Source organism: Carcharodon carcharias, chromosome 20, assembly GCF_017639515.1.
Source record: "Carcharodon carcharias isolate sCarCar2 chromosome 20, sCarCar2.pri, whole genome shotgun sequence".
Taxonomy (NCBI): Eukaryota; Metazoa; Chordata; class Chondrichthyes; order Lamniformes; family Lamnidae; genus Carcharodon; species Carcharodon carcharias.
In genome coordinates, this window is record NC_054486.1 from 59,487,290 (window position 1) to 59,503,321 (window position 16,032).

At 42.3% G+C, this 16,032-nt stretch overlaps 1 protein-coding gene across 6 annotated transcripts in view; it reads right to left on the minus strand.

The window, feature by feature from the left end:
• The window catches only part of kiaa0586 (KIAA0586 ortholog), a 667,340-nt gene that overhangs the window by 607,291 nt on the left and 44,017 nt on the right, over positions 1-16,032 (minus strand). For all 6 annotated transcript variants that reach the window (XR_005946263.1, XM_041214268.1, XM_041214267.1 and 3 more), the window contains one exon: positions 6,545-6,725. Coding sequence is in view for 5 of the 6 variants with exons in the window: in XM_041214268.1 (XP_041070202.1) it covers positions 6,545-6,725 (181 nt within the window). In the remaining variant the exon portion in view is untranslated. The remainder of the gene's footprint in view (positions 1-6,544; positions 6,726-16,032) is intronic.

Sequence of the window (16,032 nt, forward strand, 5' to 3'; positions counted from 1 at the left end):
CAAGTTTGGTTTATTACACTTAAAAGATAGCCTTGTGTTTATCTTGCAAGGTCAAGAGTTGACAGTGAAAAACAATTAAACAATGAATGATCCATCTATAAGCTTGAAATGGAGCCAGGGTGTCTGAGGGGAGGACAATTACATCTATTAGAAATGTAAATTATTCATATGGGTTACAGAGTCAAAGAGTTGTGTTGAAGGTGAAGTAGTTTACATTTCTATTTGAGGACATTCCAAAGCATTTCATGTTTCCATAGAAATAATGATTCAGCGTGGAAACTTGGTTAGAAGGTTCTTTTTGTTTAATTTATTTTGTGTGGATTTGCTAACAGAAGCAACCAGTTCAATTTCAGAAGAGACTTCTGAAATTTCAGAGGTAGTTGCCGATTTGGTCTGGTGTAGACTGCAACTCATCGAGTGGAGAGAGCCAAAGGAAATGAATGTTAGTCAGGCCTGCATTTAAGCAGAGAATACACTGTATATACTCTGAGTATACTTCTTAGAACAATACATTCTCAAACCTGCTAGGCGACATGCTATTTTGGACCTGCTGAGATGTAACGAAACAGGATTAATTAAAGATCTCATAGTAAAGGATCCTCAAGTCAAGAGCAATCATAACATGGCAGTATTTCACATTCAGTTTGAGAGTGAAAAACGTGGGTCAGTAATTGGTGGCTTAAACTTAAATAGAGGTAACCATAAGGATATGAAGACAGAGTTGGACCAAAGTGGAATGGGTAGCTAGGTTCAAAGGTAAGGCAGTAGAGAAGCAGCAGCAGACATTAGAGAGATATTTAATAACCCTCAACAAAGACATATTTCATTGAGGAAGAAAGACTCAACCAGAAGGATGCAGCATCTGTGGCTAACAAAGGAAGTTAAGGGTGGTATCACATTGAAAGAAAAGGCATACAATGCTGCAAAGGTTAGAAGTAGAGCAGCAGATCAGGAAAATTTTAGAAAACAGCAAAGGATGATTAAAAAAATAAAAAGGGAAAAAATGGAGTATTAGAGAAAATTAACAAGAAATGTATAAACAGACAGTAAAAGCTCCTGCAAGCATTTAAAATGGAAAAGTGTAACTAAAATGAGCATTGGTCCATTAGAGGGTGAGGCCAGGAAGTTAATGAAGGGAAATGAAGAAATTGCAGAGACTTTGAATAAATATTTTGTTTCCGTCTTCGAGTAGAAAATACTAAAAGCATCCCAGAAATATTAGAAAATCAAGAGGCAAAAGGGAGTGAAGAACTTAAAACAATCACTACCATTGAAAGAAAGGTACTAGAAAACTGGGGCCTAAGGCTGACATGTCCCCTGGGCCTAATGGCCTGCATCCTAGTGCCTTAGTAGAAGTGGCTGCAGAGATGCATTGGTTGTAAGCTTCTAAATTCCCTCAATTCTGGAAATGTCCCAATAGTTTGAAAAACTGCAAACGTAACATCCCTGCAATGTGGGAAGTCGGGGTGCTTTCAGTATCCATGGTGACCACGTGTTCAAGAAGTGTCTCCAGCTGCAGCTACTTGAAATCCACGTTTCAGATCTGGAGTTGCAGCTGGAGTCACTGTGGAGCAAGCGCAGGGCTGGGATCTTCATGGATAGCACAGACAGTGAAGTGGTCACACTGCAGGTAAAGAGTACACAGGCAGAAAGTGAATGAATGACCACCAGACAGAGTAAAGGCACTAGGCAGGTAGTGCAGGAGTCCCCTTGATTCATCTCCCTCTCTAACAGATTTTTGGTTACTGCTGGGGGGACATGGTTTCTCAGGGGAATGCAGCGAGAGCTGAGTCTGTGGCACCGTAAATGGCTCAACTGCACGGGGGTTAGAAAAAGCGATACGGGATTCTATTGTAAGGGGAACAGACAGATGATTCTGCGGCCGCAGACGTGAGCCAGGGTGGTATGTTGCCACCCTGGTGCCAGGGTCAAGGATGTCACTGAGCAGCTGCAGGACATTCTGAAGGGGAAGGGTGAACAGCCAGAGGTCGTAGTCCATATCAGTACCAACGACATAGGTAAAAAGAGGGATGAGGTCCTGCAAGCAGAATATAGGGAGCTAGGAAATAAATTAAAAAGCAGGACCTCAAAAGGTAGTAATCTTAGAATTATTTCCAGTGCCACAAGCTAGCAAGATCAGGAATAGGAGAATAGACCGGGTGAATATGTGGCTGGAGAGAGGATGTAGGAGGGAGGAATTTCGATTCATGAAGCATTGGGACCAATTCTGGGCAAAATGGGACCTGTGCAAGCTGGATGGTTTGCACCCCGACAGGACCGGGACCAACATCCTCGCAGGGATATTCACTAGTACTGTGGGGAAGTGTTTAAACTAGAGTGGCGGGGGATGAGAACCTGAGTGGGGAGACACAAGAGTGGTAAACAAAGATAGAAGTGAAAGACAGAAAAGTAAAAAGCAAAAGTGGAAGACAGAAGAAACAGGGACCGGCAGCAATTAGGGCCATAGTACAAAAAAATGTGTAAAAAGACAAGTTTAAAGGTACTGTACCTGAATGAAAGGAGCATTCACAACAAGGTAGACGAATTAACAGCGCAAATAGATGTAAACAAGTGTGATATGATTGTGATTATGGACACATGGCTGCAAGGTGACCAAGGCTGGGAACTGAATATCCAAGGGTATTCGATATTTAGGAAGGACAAGCAAAAAGTAAAAAAGTTGTGGTGTGGCATTGTTAGTTTAGGATGAAATTAGTGCAATACTGAAAGAGAATATCAGAAAATCTAGATATAGAATCAGTCTGGGTGCAGCTAAGAAGCAACAAGGGGCGGAAAACATTAATGGGAGTCGCCTATAGGCCTCCAAACAGTAATGGTAAAATAGGGTACAGTATTAAACAGGAAATTAGAGATGCATGTAACAGGGGTGCTACAGTAATCATGGGCAACTTTAATCTACATATAGACTGGGCAAACCAAATTAGCAATAATACTGTGGCGGCTAAATTCCTGGAGTGTGTACGAGATGGTTTCTTAGAGCAGTATGTCGAGGAACCAACTAGGGAACAGGCTATCCTAGGTTAGGTTTTGTGCAATGAGAATGGGTTAATTAATAATCTTGTTATGGTCACTGTTCCCTTAAGGATCCCCACGACATGATAGAATTCTTCCTTGGGCTGGAAAGTGAAGCAGTCCAATCCGAAACTAGGGTCTTAAATCTAAATAAAGGAATCTACAAGCATGAGTTGGCTAAGATAGATTGGGGATGTTCATTAAAAGGTGGAAATGCAATGGCTAATATTTAAGGAATGAATGTATGCATTGCAAGTTTTATATTCCTTTCTGGCGCAAAACCACAACAGAAAAAGTGACCCAACCATGGCTAACAAAAGAAATTAAAGATAGTATTAGATCCAAAGAGGAGTCATATAAAGTTGCTAGAAAAAGTAGGAAACCTGGGGATTGGGAGCAGTTTAGAATTCAGCAAAGGAGGACCAAGAGATTGATTATGAGGGGTAAAATAGAGTATAAGTGTAAACTTGCAAGCAACATATTAAGGACTAAAAAAGCTTCTATAAGTATGTAAGAAAAAAAGATTGGTGAAGACAAATGTAGGTCCCTTACAATCTGAAATAGGAAAATGTATAATAGAGGACAAGAAAATGGCAGAGCAATTGAATAACTACTTTAGTTTGATCTTCACGGAGGAAGACACAAATAACTTCCCACTAATGCTAGGGAATTGAAGGTCCAGTGAGGAGGAGGAATTGAAGGGAACTAGCATCACTAAAAAAAGTGCTAGAGAAATTAATGGGACTGAAAGCAGATAAATCCCAAGGGCCTGATAATCTACATCCCAGGGTACTAAAAGGGGTGGCCATGGGAATCGTGAATGAGTTAGTTGTCATCTTCCAAAATTCTGTAGAGGGTGGCATATGTAACCCCACTATTTAAAAAAAGAAAGAGAAAAAACAGGTAATCACAGACAAGTTAGCCTAACATCAGTAGTAGGGAAAATGCTAGAGTCTATTCTAAAGGATGTGATAACAGGACATTTAGAAAATATCAAAGGGATTGGACAAAGTCAACATGGATTTCTGAAAGGGAAATCATGTTTGACAACCCTACTGGAGTTTTTTGAGGACCTAACTAGCAGAATAGATAAGGGAGAACCAGTGGATGTGGTGTATTTGGATTTCCAGAAAGTCCCACATAAGAGGTTTAGTGTGCAAAATTAAAGCACATAAGATTGAGGGTAATATACTGGCATAAATTTAGAATTGGTTAGCAGACAGGAAACAGAGAGTAGGAACAAATGGGTCTTTTTCGGAATGGCAGGCAGTGACTAGTGGGGTACCACAGGGATCAGTGCTTGGGCCCCAGTATTCACAATATATATCAATGGCTTGGATGAGGGAACCAAATGTAGTTTTTCCAAGTTTGCTGACGACACAAAACTTGGTGAAAATGTCAGCGGTGAGGAGCGTCTTAAGAGGCTTCAAGGGGAATTAGACAAGTTGAATGAGTGGGCAAATACATGGCAGATGCAGTATAACATGGATAAGTGTGAAGTTATCCACTTTGGTAGGAAAAGCAGAATGGCAGAGTATCATGTAAATGGTGATAGATTGGGAAATTGTTGATGTACAAAGGGTGTCTTTGCACGCCTATCACTGAAAACAAGCATGCAGGTGGCAGCAAGCAGTTAAGAAAGCAAATGGAATGTTGGCCTTCATTGTGAGAGGACTTGAGTGCAAGAGCAAGAATATCTTACTGAAGCTATACAGGGCTGTGGTGAAACCACACCTGGAGTAGTATGTGCAGTTTTAGTCTCCTTACCTTAGAAAGGATATACTTGCCGTAGGGGGAGTGCAGTGAAGATTCAGCAGATTCCTGGGATTGCAGGATTGTTGTATAAGGAGAGGCTGGGCAGACTGTTTCACTGGAGTTTAGAAGTATGAGGAGATCTCACTGAAACGTATAAAATTCTGACAGGGCTGGACAGACTGCATGAAGGGGTGATGTTTCGTCTGACTAGGGGGCTCTAGAACAAGGGATCGCAAACTCAGGACACGGGGTAGGCCGTTTAGGACTGAGATGAGGAGAAACTTCTTCACTCAGAGGGTGGTGAACCTATGGAATTCTCTACCACAGAGGGCTGTGGAGGCCAAGTCACTGAATATATTTAAAGAGGAAATAGATAGATTTCTGACTCTAAAGGAATCAAGGGGTACAGGGGGAGAGAGCAGGGGTATGGTGCTGAGATAGAGGACCAGCCATGATCATTTGAATGGCAGAGCAGGCTCAAAGGGCTGAATGACCTACTCCTGCTTCTATTTTCCATGGTCAAGAAAGGAGGGAGACTAAAAGCAAGAAACTATGACTTAATATCTGTCATTGGGAAAATGCTAGAATCCATTATGAAAGAGGAAGTAGCAGGATATTTGGAAAATCATAAAACAATAATAATGCAAGGTATCACCAAAGTATGATGTTGTTATGCAATTTTTTTTAAGCAGAAGCAGGGGTAGGTAATTCGGCCCTTCGAGCCTGCTCCACAATTCAATACCATGGCTGATCATCTATCTCAACTCCGTACTCTTTCACTCTTCCCATACCCCTTGATGCCTTTAGAGTCAGAAATCTGTTTCCTTCTTAAATATATTCAGTGACTTGGTCTCCACAGCCTTTGTGCTAGAGAATTCCATAGGTTCGCCATCCTCTGAGTGAAAAAGTTTCCCCTCATCTCAGTCCTAAATGGTCTATCCTATACCCTGAGACTGTGACCCTTTGTTCTAGAGCACCCCCCCCCCTCCCACAACCACCACCACCACCACCCAGCCAGAGGAAATATCCTCCCTGCATGCAGTCATCCATCCTTGTCAGAATTTATGGTTCAATGAGATCTCCTCTTATTCTTCTAAACTCCAGTAAATACAGGCCTAGTCAGGCCAATCTCTCCTCATACAACAATCCTGCCATCCTAGAAACCTTCACTGCACTCCCTCTACGGAAGGTATATTCTTTCTTAGGTAAGAAAACCAAAACTGCACACAATACTTCAGGTGTGGTTTCACCAAGGCCCTGTACAGCCGCAGTAAGACATCCTTGCTCCTATACTTAAGTCTTCGCACAATGAAGGCCAACAAACCATTTACTCAATAAAGAATAGGATCCAGCAAAAACAAAATCAACAGAATGGTTATGATTCCCCAACACTGCACAAACTGCTGCAGAATTACTGCGAGCCAACTATTCCTGTATGTTCATATTTAATGATTCAGACAAGATTAAAACAAACTACTACAAAGTTCCACTATGAATGGATAGGCAAAGCAACCTGTTCCTAGGTCATGATCAATGCTATATTTGGCCAGTTACCAAGAAACATTTTTGTGTGTATGAAAATAGTGCTGCTAAATACTGGTCACTGATAATAGTTTTCACATAAAACTACAAAGGTTAACATTAGCAGAATGATATAACTGCAATTTGCAATATACAACTTATTGCTGGTAAAATGACAAGCCATTTGGTCGCACAGTATGTATTGCTGAACATGCCACATATAGATTTCACCAACCTTGAGGAGAGGTGCAGTAGCAACAATGGCTGCTGCAGTGGCAGCTGCTGTAGTTGTGACAGAATTGAGGTGATGGTGGGTCTCTCTCACATCATGTGTAAAAGACTCCTTATCTTCAACAGAAGGTTTGCGCAGAAGCTGTACTTTCACTTTTTTCCCTATATGGCCACCCTGTACCTTTCTGTGTTAGGTGGAGAAAAACATAACTTGGGTTAGGCAGAATTCAGAAATGTATCCAATCATTTTATTTTTTTATTCTTATATGGGATGAGAGCGTTGCTGGCAAGGCCATCCTTAATTTCCCTTGAGAAGGTGGAATCTATTAACTCCATTGTCACTGTGCACTATATTTCCCACTGCACAAACAATTCCATTACAAACAGAAATAGAGACCCACACTCATGTAATGGGAATATTTCTGCAATATATTTGTATTAGCATAAGCAATTTAAAATAATTCAGTCAACAACAACTTGCATCTATTACAAGTGTGATCAGTGTTTTTATAATGCAGATATACACAAGTGTTGCAATTAGTGCCACTTGGTAGTTCATTGTTGTGCTCTCTACAACATAGTGACTAATAATTGTCAACCCAAGAGAATTAATGACTGGCTGTAAGTGCAGGGTTAGTTAAGAAAGAGTTTAGGGTTAATTACTAGCAAATCCTATTTCTCCTATTTGCAGAACAGAAGCACACAATTTATGTTCAGTTGAAAAAGACTTGATAAAGACAGGAAAGTCTAATGTAGGGGCGCCAATTAATGGATATTTTAAACTTGTAGCATGTCGTTCAATGCAACATGCTTCAACATTTTCTTCTACAAGACTATTTGAAAAGACGACAACTTTGACAGTTCTACAACATAAGCACAAATTGATAAAGGTTTGAAAAAGATTAAAACAATTCAGTCAACAACTTGCAATTATTATAAGTGTCAATCTAACTTTTCAAAATAAAAATAAAAGAGATATTTACATTTAAAAGTCAAAAAGTGTCTAACCCTCCAGGATTCCGTAAGGTCTCAGGTTTCATTGGCATATTAATAGAAAAACTCTTTTTTCCCACAATAATGATTAATTGATTATAATCAATTAGCCTCTGAGTTCAGTGGCATGTGCTTTCATAATAAATTTGGTGCTGTCATAATAAATTTTTCTCCCAAATCAGACTGAATGTATCACAGCTCAGCATTTTTGGAGGAAATAGAAATTATTTTATATCTAGGTAAAAGCAAAATACCATGGATGCTGGAAATCTGAAATTAAAAAAGACAATACTGGAAAAACTCAACAGGTCTGGCAGCATCTGTGGAGAGAGAAGCAGAGTTAACATTTCGAGTCCATATGACTCTTAAATCTACTTTGCGTCAATGTTTAGCATTTTAACTTTGGGGAAACATTTAGCGATATTTTCTTACAAGACATTCATATTTTGCATACTGCAATGAAAACTAAAAGTGCAAATCAATTAAAATGCCATTTTGAAAATCTGATCAATATTTTATTCACCAATGTAATCCAATATCAAAGTTTTGCAACATGTCATATTAAAAAAAGCTTGTGCCATTGAATCTCTTACACTTCAAAAATTTTGCTTTCTGCAGTAAATTCTGGTTATGCTGGAATTGAATGAATCAACTGCATAAGTACAATCTGTGCTTCTGTTCTTAAATAAACATTATTTATCTCATTAAAATGAGTTTGTAAAACAAAGCACTAGATTTATATACGCAATTCAATAAAACAAAGGAGGAAATGTACTAAATATCTTCATATTTACACACTTGACTTTTAAATATAGAGCAGAACATAAATCAGAACTAAGCCAATAAAGCAGAGAAATTCACAATTATGTTTTGCACCAATAAATTTCCTAGTGTTAATTCTAGGCACCACACTTTAGGAAGGAGGTGAAGGCTTTGGAGGGGTTGCAGAAGAAACTTACTGGAATGATTCAAGAGATGAGAGATTGCAGTAATGTGGATAAAGTGGAGAAGTCTGGATTGCTCTCCTTCGAACAGCGAAGGCAAAGAGGAGTTGGAATGGAGTTGCTAAAAATCGTGAAGAATTTAGATAGCTTCTATTCACTTAGTCTATTTCCAATACAAGGATCAATACAACCAGAGGGCACAGATTTACTGAGTCTAACAAAAGAAACAGAGACGACATGAGAAATAACTTTTAGGCAATGAGCAGGCAGGATTCAGAATGCATGGGTGTTGAATACAGATTCACTAGTAGCCTTCAAACAGGAATTGAATAAATACTTAAAGTAGAAAAGATTACAGGGACATTGGAAAAGAGGAAGAAATGGGACTAACTAGATTGCTCCTCACAAGAGTGACCACAGACTCGCTAGGCTTATGGCCTCCTTCTATATTGTCCTGTGCTATCATTCTACGATATTGTCCACCAGTAATTATTGAGTAGAATATATCTTTAATTGTACACGATGAGGACAGAATTGGACAAATTTCGCAGCTTTGATTCACAGCACAAGCTACTATCCAGAGCAACAAGTGCATCTTTAGGCAATTGCTTACATACATGATTTACATTTGCAAAGAGTTATAGACAGGTTAAGTGAGTGGGCAACAAGGAGGCAGATGGAGTATAATATGGGGAAGTGTAAGATTATTTACTTTGTCAGTGGGATCATAAAAGTAGGATATTGTTAAAAAGCTTAAAACTTGTAAATATTGAAGTTCAGAGGGATTATGTGTACTCATACAGGGAACACAGCAAGTTCCTTGAATATTGGCTTTTATTGAAAAGAGATTGAAGTAAAAGAATAAAAAGACTTACAACAATTGTACAGGGCTTTAATGAGACCATACCTGGAGTACTGGGTGCAATTTTGGTCTCCAGTTCCCAACGAACCTCAGGTCTAACATGCAAGCGCCACCTGGGAACTGGTACACATGCACAGTTCAGTTATTTTAACTTTATTCAGGCCAGGGACCAGCCCTGCCCGCCTGCACAGAACGGAGAAGAGAAAACAGCATGAAGAAGCAGGTCAGATGACCTGATATGGGGTACCATTGTAAGTGAGTGTGTCCCAGGGAGCAGGATATTGGAGAAGGACAGGGAGAAGGCCCCGAACCAGGGATGGGGACAGGGAGAAATCCCAAAAGGAAGTCCCAGATAAGGGACTAAAGGCAGGTGCCAGACATAGGTCTCATTAAGTCAAGTTAAAAGAAAGGGACAGATATGGGCTCAAAATTAAAGAAAGAGCTGCAGGGAGCAGACTTTAAGCAAAGTGGGCACGAGAGAAGCCCTTAAGGTCCGAGAAAGCAGCCGAAGATTGGTGGCTCCATGCTGCAAGCCACTGGGGCAGTGGTGTTCTGTTTGGCATGATCGAAGATCTGAAATCCTGCGTGGAGGATGAAGCTCGAGTATACTTGGAGATCCAGGGGAAAAGAATCTCAGAAGGCGAGACTGAAACCCTGCAAGGTGGATCATTGTTGAAGACATCCGAGTGAGAGTGACTTTTGAAAAGAATTCCAAGGCGAGATGTTCAAATGTGGAGATCGGAAACCCATGTGAGAAAGAAGTTGTTTCAGTGAGATTGGTCAGCTCACAATGTGACAAATGTTTGGATGGGTTGTTGAGAAATCCATGGAATCGGGTTTGGTTGCATCTGTCATTTATTCTGTAGTGTGGTGTGTTCGGCCACAGTTCACCTGTTAATTCACATGTACCTCATACTTACCATGAATGTTAGCATATAAGACAGATATTGTAAGTTGTTTTATCTTTCTGAACTTTTGTTGTAAAGTTTATTTTTGTTTGTTCCAAACCTGTGGAATTTTGTAGTTTTACTCTTAGTAAGCGTGTTGAATTTTAAGGTTTATCTACTTTAAACAAAACATTTTGGTCCCTAACCGGATCTACCCCCAATAGCTTGGGATCTGGCCAAGGATAGTAACATCTCCATATTTAAGGGTGGATATGCTTGCACTGGAGGCAATACAACAAAGGTTCACCAGATGAGGGGGTTGTCCTATGACCAAAGGCTGAGTACATTGAGTCTGTCCTCTCTGGAGTTTAGAAGAATAACAGGTGATCTCATTGAAACATAAATGATTTGGAAGAGGCTTGATAGCGTAGACACTGAAAGGCTGCCCCCCCTAGCTGGGGAATTCTGAACACAGAGGGGTACACAGTCTCAGAATAAGGCGCTGATCATTTAGGACTGAGGTGAGGAAAAATTTCTTCACTCAAAAGGTTGTGAATCTTTGGAATTGTAGTGGTACTCCATCGTTGAACATATTCAATGCTAAGAAGATAGATTTTTGGTCTCTCACAGAATCAAGAAACATGGGAAGTGAACAGGAATTGAAGTTGCAGTGGAAGATCAACCATGAACATTGAATGATGGAGCAAGCTTCTATTTAAGTTCTTATGTCTTTCTAAATGTTTTACAATTTCAATAAAAAATGTTGACAGAAAAATCATGATATCAGCAGGTATTACCTTTTATTGCCTGCAATCAAATATATTTGTATGTGGATGTGTGCATTTTCTTACCCTTGGAGTGGCTGAGTCAATTTAAATGAGCCAGCAGCAAGCTTTTGTTTTTAAAAATGAAGAAGGTTAGTTTATTCCTCACAGCCTTGTCTCAGAGGTTAACAATGTGACTCACCCACACTATTACACACATAAAAACGAGATACAGTTGAACATAAAACAATAATTATAAAAATGGAATTTAACTCAGCCCCTATTTTGCTGCAGGCCTGATGTTTCATAATTAAGTTGTTACTTTTCCTGAAGTGGAAGTCTCAAAAATGCAGGGATTTCTCAGTAGTTATGATGGTTCCTAGAGTTGATCTGCCCAGAGGTTGTTTTCACAGTTAGGCTTGAAGATAGAACAGGTTAGAGAGAGAGAGGCTTAGTTTCTCTTACAAGATATTGTACGCAGTTACGGGTGATGGTGTAGTGTTGTCGTCGCTGGACTAAAAATCCAGAGACCCAGGGTAATGCTCTGGGGACCCAAGTTCGAATCACCCCATGGCAGATGGTGGAATTTGAGTTCAATAAAAATCTGGAATTAAAAGTTTAATGACGACCATGAAACCAATGTCAGCTGTTGTAAAAACCTATCCGGTTCACCAATGCCCTTTCGGGAAGGAAATCTGTTGTCCTTACGTGGTCTGGCCGACATGTGACTCAAAACCCAAAGCAATGTGGTTGACACTTAAATGCCCTCTGAAATGACCCTACACTCAGTTGTATCAAATCACTAACAAAGTCACAAAGAAGGAATGAAACCAGACCGACCACCCGGCATCGACTGAGGCACCAGAAACGACAATGGCAAACTCAGCCCTATCGACCCTGCAAAGTCCTCCTTACTAACATCTGGGGGCTGGTGCCAAAATTGGGAGAGCTGTCTCACAACCTGACAGTCATTCTCACGGAATCAAATCTTATACCAGACATCACCATCACCATCAACATCCAAGGATAGACTCAGCAGAGGTGGCGGCACAATGGTATACAGTTGGGAGGGAGTTGCCCTGGGAGTCCTCAAGATTGACTCCGGACCCCATGAAATCTCTTGACATCAGGTCATATGTGGGCAAGGAAACCCCCTGCTCATTACCATGTACTGCCTTCCCTCAGCTTATGAATCACTGGTTCCTCCAAGTGGTGTTCAACATGGGTGGCAAGGGCGCAGAATGTACTCTGGGTGGGGGACTTCAAAGTCCATCACCAAGAGTGGCTCAGTAGCACCACTACTGACCAAGCTGGCCGAGTCCTAAAAGACATAACTGCTAGACTGGGTCTGCGGCAGGTGGTGAGGGAACCAACAAGAGGGAAAAACATACTTGACCTCATCCTCACCAACCTGCCTGCCACAGATGCAACTGTCCATGACAGTATCAATAGGAGTGAACACCGCACGGTCATTATGGAGAGGAAGTCTCACCTTCACATTGAGGATACCCTCCATCGTGTTGTGCTGCACTACCACCATGCTGAATGATTTTGAACAGATCTAGCAACTCAAGACTGGGCATTCGTGAGGCACTATGGGCCAACAGCAGCAGCAGAATTTGCTAGAACATAATCTGTAACCTCATGGTCTGGCATATCCCCCACTCTACCATTACCATCAAGCCAGGGGATCAACCCTGGTTCAATAAAAAGTGTAGGAGGGCATGCCAGGAGCAGCACCAGGCATACCTAAAAGTGAGGTGTCAACCTGGTGAAGCTACAACAAAGGACTACTTGCGTGTCAAACAGCATTAGCAGCAAGTGATAGAACTAACCAACGGATCAGATCTAAGCTCTGCAGTTCTGCCACATCCAGTCGTGAATAATGGTGCACAATTATACAACTCACTGGAGGAGGACCACAAATATCCCCATCCTCAATGATGGAGGAGCCCAGCACATCAGTGCAAAAGATAAGGTTGAAGCATTTGCTACAATCTTCAGCCAGAAGTGCCAAATGGATGATCCAGCTCGGCCTCTTCTGGAGGTCCCCAGCGTCACAGGTGCCAGTCTTCTGCCAATTCGATTCACTCCATGTGATATCAAAAAACAGCTGAAGGCAATGGATACTGCAAAGGCCATGACCCTGACAACATTCCAGCAATAGTACTGAAGGCTTGTGCTCCAGAACTTGCCATGCCCCTAGCCAAGCTGTTCCAGTACAGCTACAACACTGGCATCTGCCCGGCTACGTGGAAAATTGTGTCCTATGTCCTGTACACAAAAAGCAGGACAAATCCAACCCAATCAATTATCGCCCATCCGTATACTCTTGATCATCAGTAAAATAATGGATGGGGTCATCAACAGTGCTATCAAGTGGCACTTGTTTAGCAATAACCTGCTCACTGACACCCATTTATGTTCTGCCAGGCCACTCAGCTCTTAACCTCATTACAGCCTTGGTTCAAACTTGGACAAAAGAGCTGAGCTCCCGAGGTGAGGTGACAGTGACTGCCCTTGACATCAAGGCCGCATTTGACCAAGTGTGGCATCAAGGGGCCCTAGCAAAACTAGAGTCAATGGGAATCAAGGGGAAAACTCTCCACTGGTGGCAGACATATCTAACACAAAGGAAGATGGTTGTGGTTATTGCAGGTCAGTCATCTCAGCTCCAGGACATCACTGCAGGAGTTCTTCAGGGAAGTGTCCTCTAGCCAATCATCTTCAGCTGTTTCATCAATGATCTTCCTTCCATCATAAGGTCAGAAATGGGGATGTTTGCTGATGATTGCACAATGTTCAGCACCATTTGTGACTCCTCAGACACTGAAGCACTCCACGTCCAAATACAGCAAGACCTGGACAATATCCAGGCTTGAGCTGATAAGTGGCAAGTAACATTCATGCCACACAAGTGTCAGGCAATGAACATCTCCAACACAAGAGAATCCAACCATTGCCGCTTGATGTTCAATGGCATTACCATCACTGAATCCCCAATATCAACATCCTCGGGGTTACTATTGACCTGAAACTGAACTGGACGAGCCACATAAATGCTGTGGCTACAAGAGCAGGTCAGAGGCTAAGAATCCTGCGATGGGTAACTCACCTCCTGACTCCCCAAAGCCTGTCCACCATCTACAAGACACAGGTCAGGGATGTGATGGAATACTCCCCACATGCCTGGATGAGTGCAGCTCCCAAAACACTCAAGAAGCTTGACACTGTCCAGGAAAAAGCTGTCCACTTGAGTGGCACCACATCCACAAACATTCACACCTCCTCCACCACCGATACACAGTAGTTGCAATGTGTACCATCTACAAGCTGCACTGCAGGAATTCTCCAAATCTCCTTCGACAGCACCTTCCAAACCATCTAGGAGGACAAGGGCAGCAGGCACATGAGAACACCACCACCTGGAAGTTCCCCTCCAAGTCACTCACTATCCTAACTTGGAAAAATATCGCCGATCCTTCACTGTCGCTGGGTCAAAATCCTGGAACTCCCTTCCTAACAGCACTGTGGGTGTACCTACACCACATGGAGTGCAGCAGATCAAGAAGGCAGCTCACCACCATCTTCTTAAGGGCAACTGGGGATGGGCAGTAAATGCTGGCCCAGCCAGCGAAGCCCACATCCCATGAATGAATAAAAATAAACTTTGCTGCTTAACTAGCTTCAGCATCAATGGTTTTGCCTGTTGGACACTCACACTCTCTCATGTGAGCTCTGTCTGCATCTCTGACGATGTCACTTAAAAAGCAGTTTGAATTTTCTGCTCTATCTTTAGCAGGGAACCAAGATGGCCATGGTATCATGAGACCTTACATCAGCGTTGAGTCATGGTTCCAAATAAGGGATTGTGTTAAGTTAATTAATATCTGGAAGTCTTTTCCTACCTGTGGATTTTTTAAAAACCTTTAGAAGTGACAAGGCAAATTTGCATTTTTACAATGGTGTTGATCAAATCCAATCCCTCTGCACCTCCATCCCCCACCAGGATGGTCTGAGGGCCCTTAGCTTCTTCCTCGAACAGAGGCCCGAACAATCCCCATCCACCACTACTCTCCTCTGTCTGGCTGAACTTGTTCTCACACTCAACAATTTCTCCTTCAACTCCTCTCACTTCCTCCAAATAAAAGGTGTGGCTATGGGTACCCGCATGGGCCCCAGCTAAGCCTGTCTCTTTATGGGGTATGTGGAACATTCCTTGTTCCAGTCCTACTCTGGCCCCCTCCCACAACTCTTTCTCCGGTACATCGATGATTACTTCGGCGCTGCTTCATGCTCTCATCGGGACTTGGAAAAATTTACTAATTTTGCTTCCAATCTCCACCCCTCCATCATTTTCACATGGTCCATCTCTGACACTTCCCTTCCCTTCCTTGACTTCTCTGTCTCAATTTCTGGTGATAGACTGTCCACCAATATCCATTACAAGCCTACCGACTCCCACAGCTACCTCAACTACAGTTCCTCACACCCCGCTTCCTGTAAGGACTCCATCCCATTCTCTCAGTTCCTTCGCCTCCGTCGCATCTGTTCTGATGATGCTACCTTCAAAAACAGTTCCTCTGACATGTCCTCTTTCTTCCTTAACCGAGGTTTTCCACCCACGGTCGTTGACAGGGCCCTCAATTGTGTCCGGACCATCTCCCACGCATCCGCCCTCACGCCTTCTCCTCCCTCCCAGAAACATGATAGGGTCCCCCTTGTCCTCACTTATCACCCCACCAGCCTCCGCATTCAAAGGATCATCCTCCATCATTTCCGCCAACTCCAGCATGATGCCACCACCAAACACATCTTCCCCTCACCCCCCCGGCGGCATTCCATAGGGTTCATTCCCTCCGGGACACCCTGGTCCACTCCTCCATCACCCCCTATTCCTCCAACCCCTAACTATGGCACCTCCCCATGCCCACGCAAAAGATGCAACACCTGCCTCTTCACTTCCTCTCTCTCACCGTCCAAGGGCCCAAACACTCCTTTCAAGTGAAGCAGCATTTCACTTGCATTTCCCCCAACTTAGT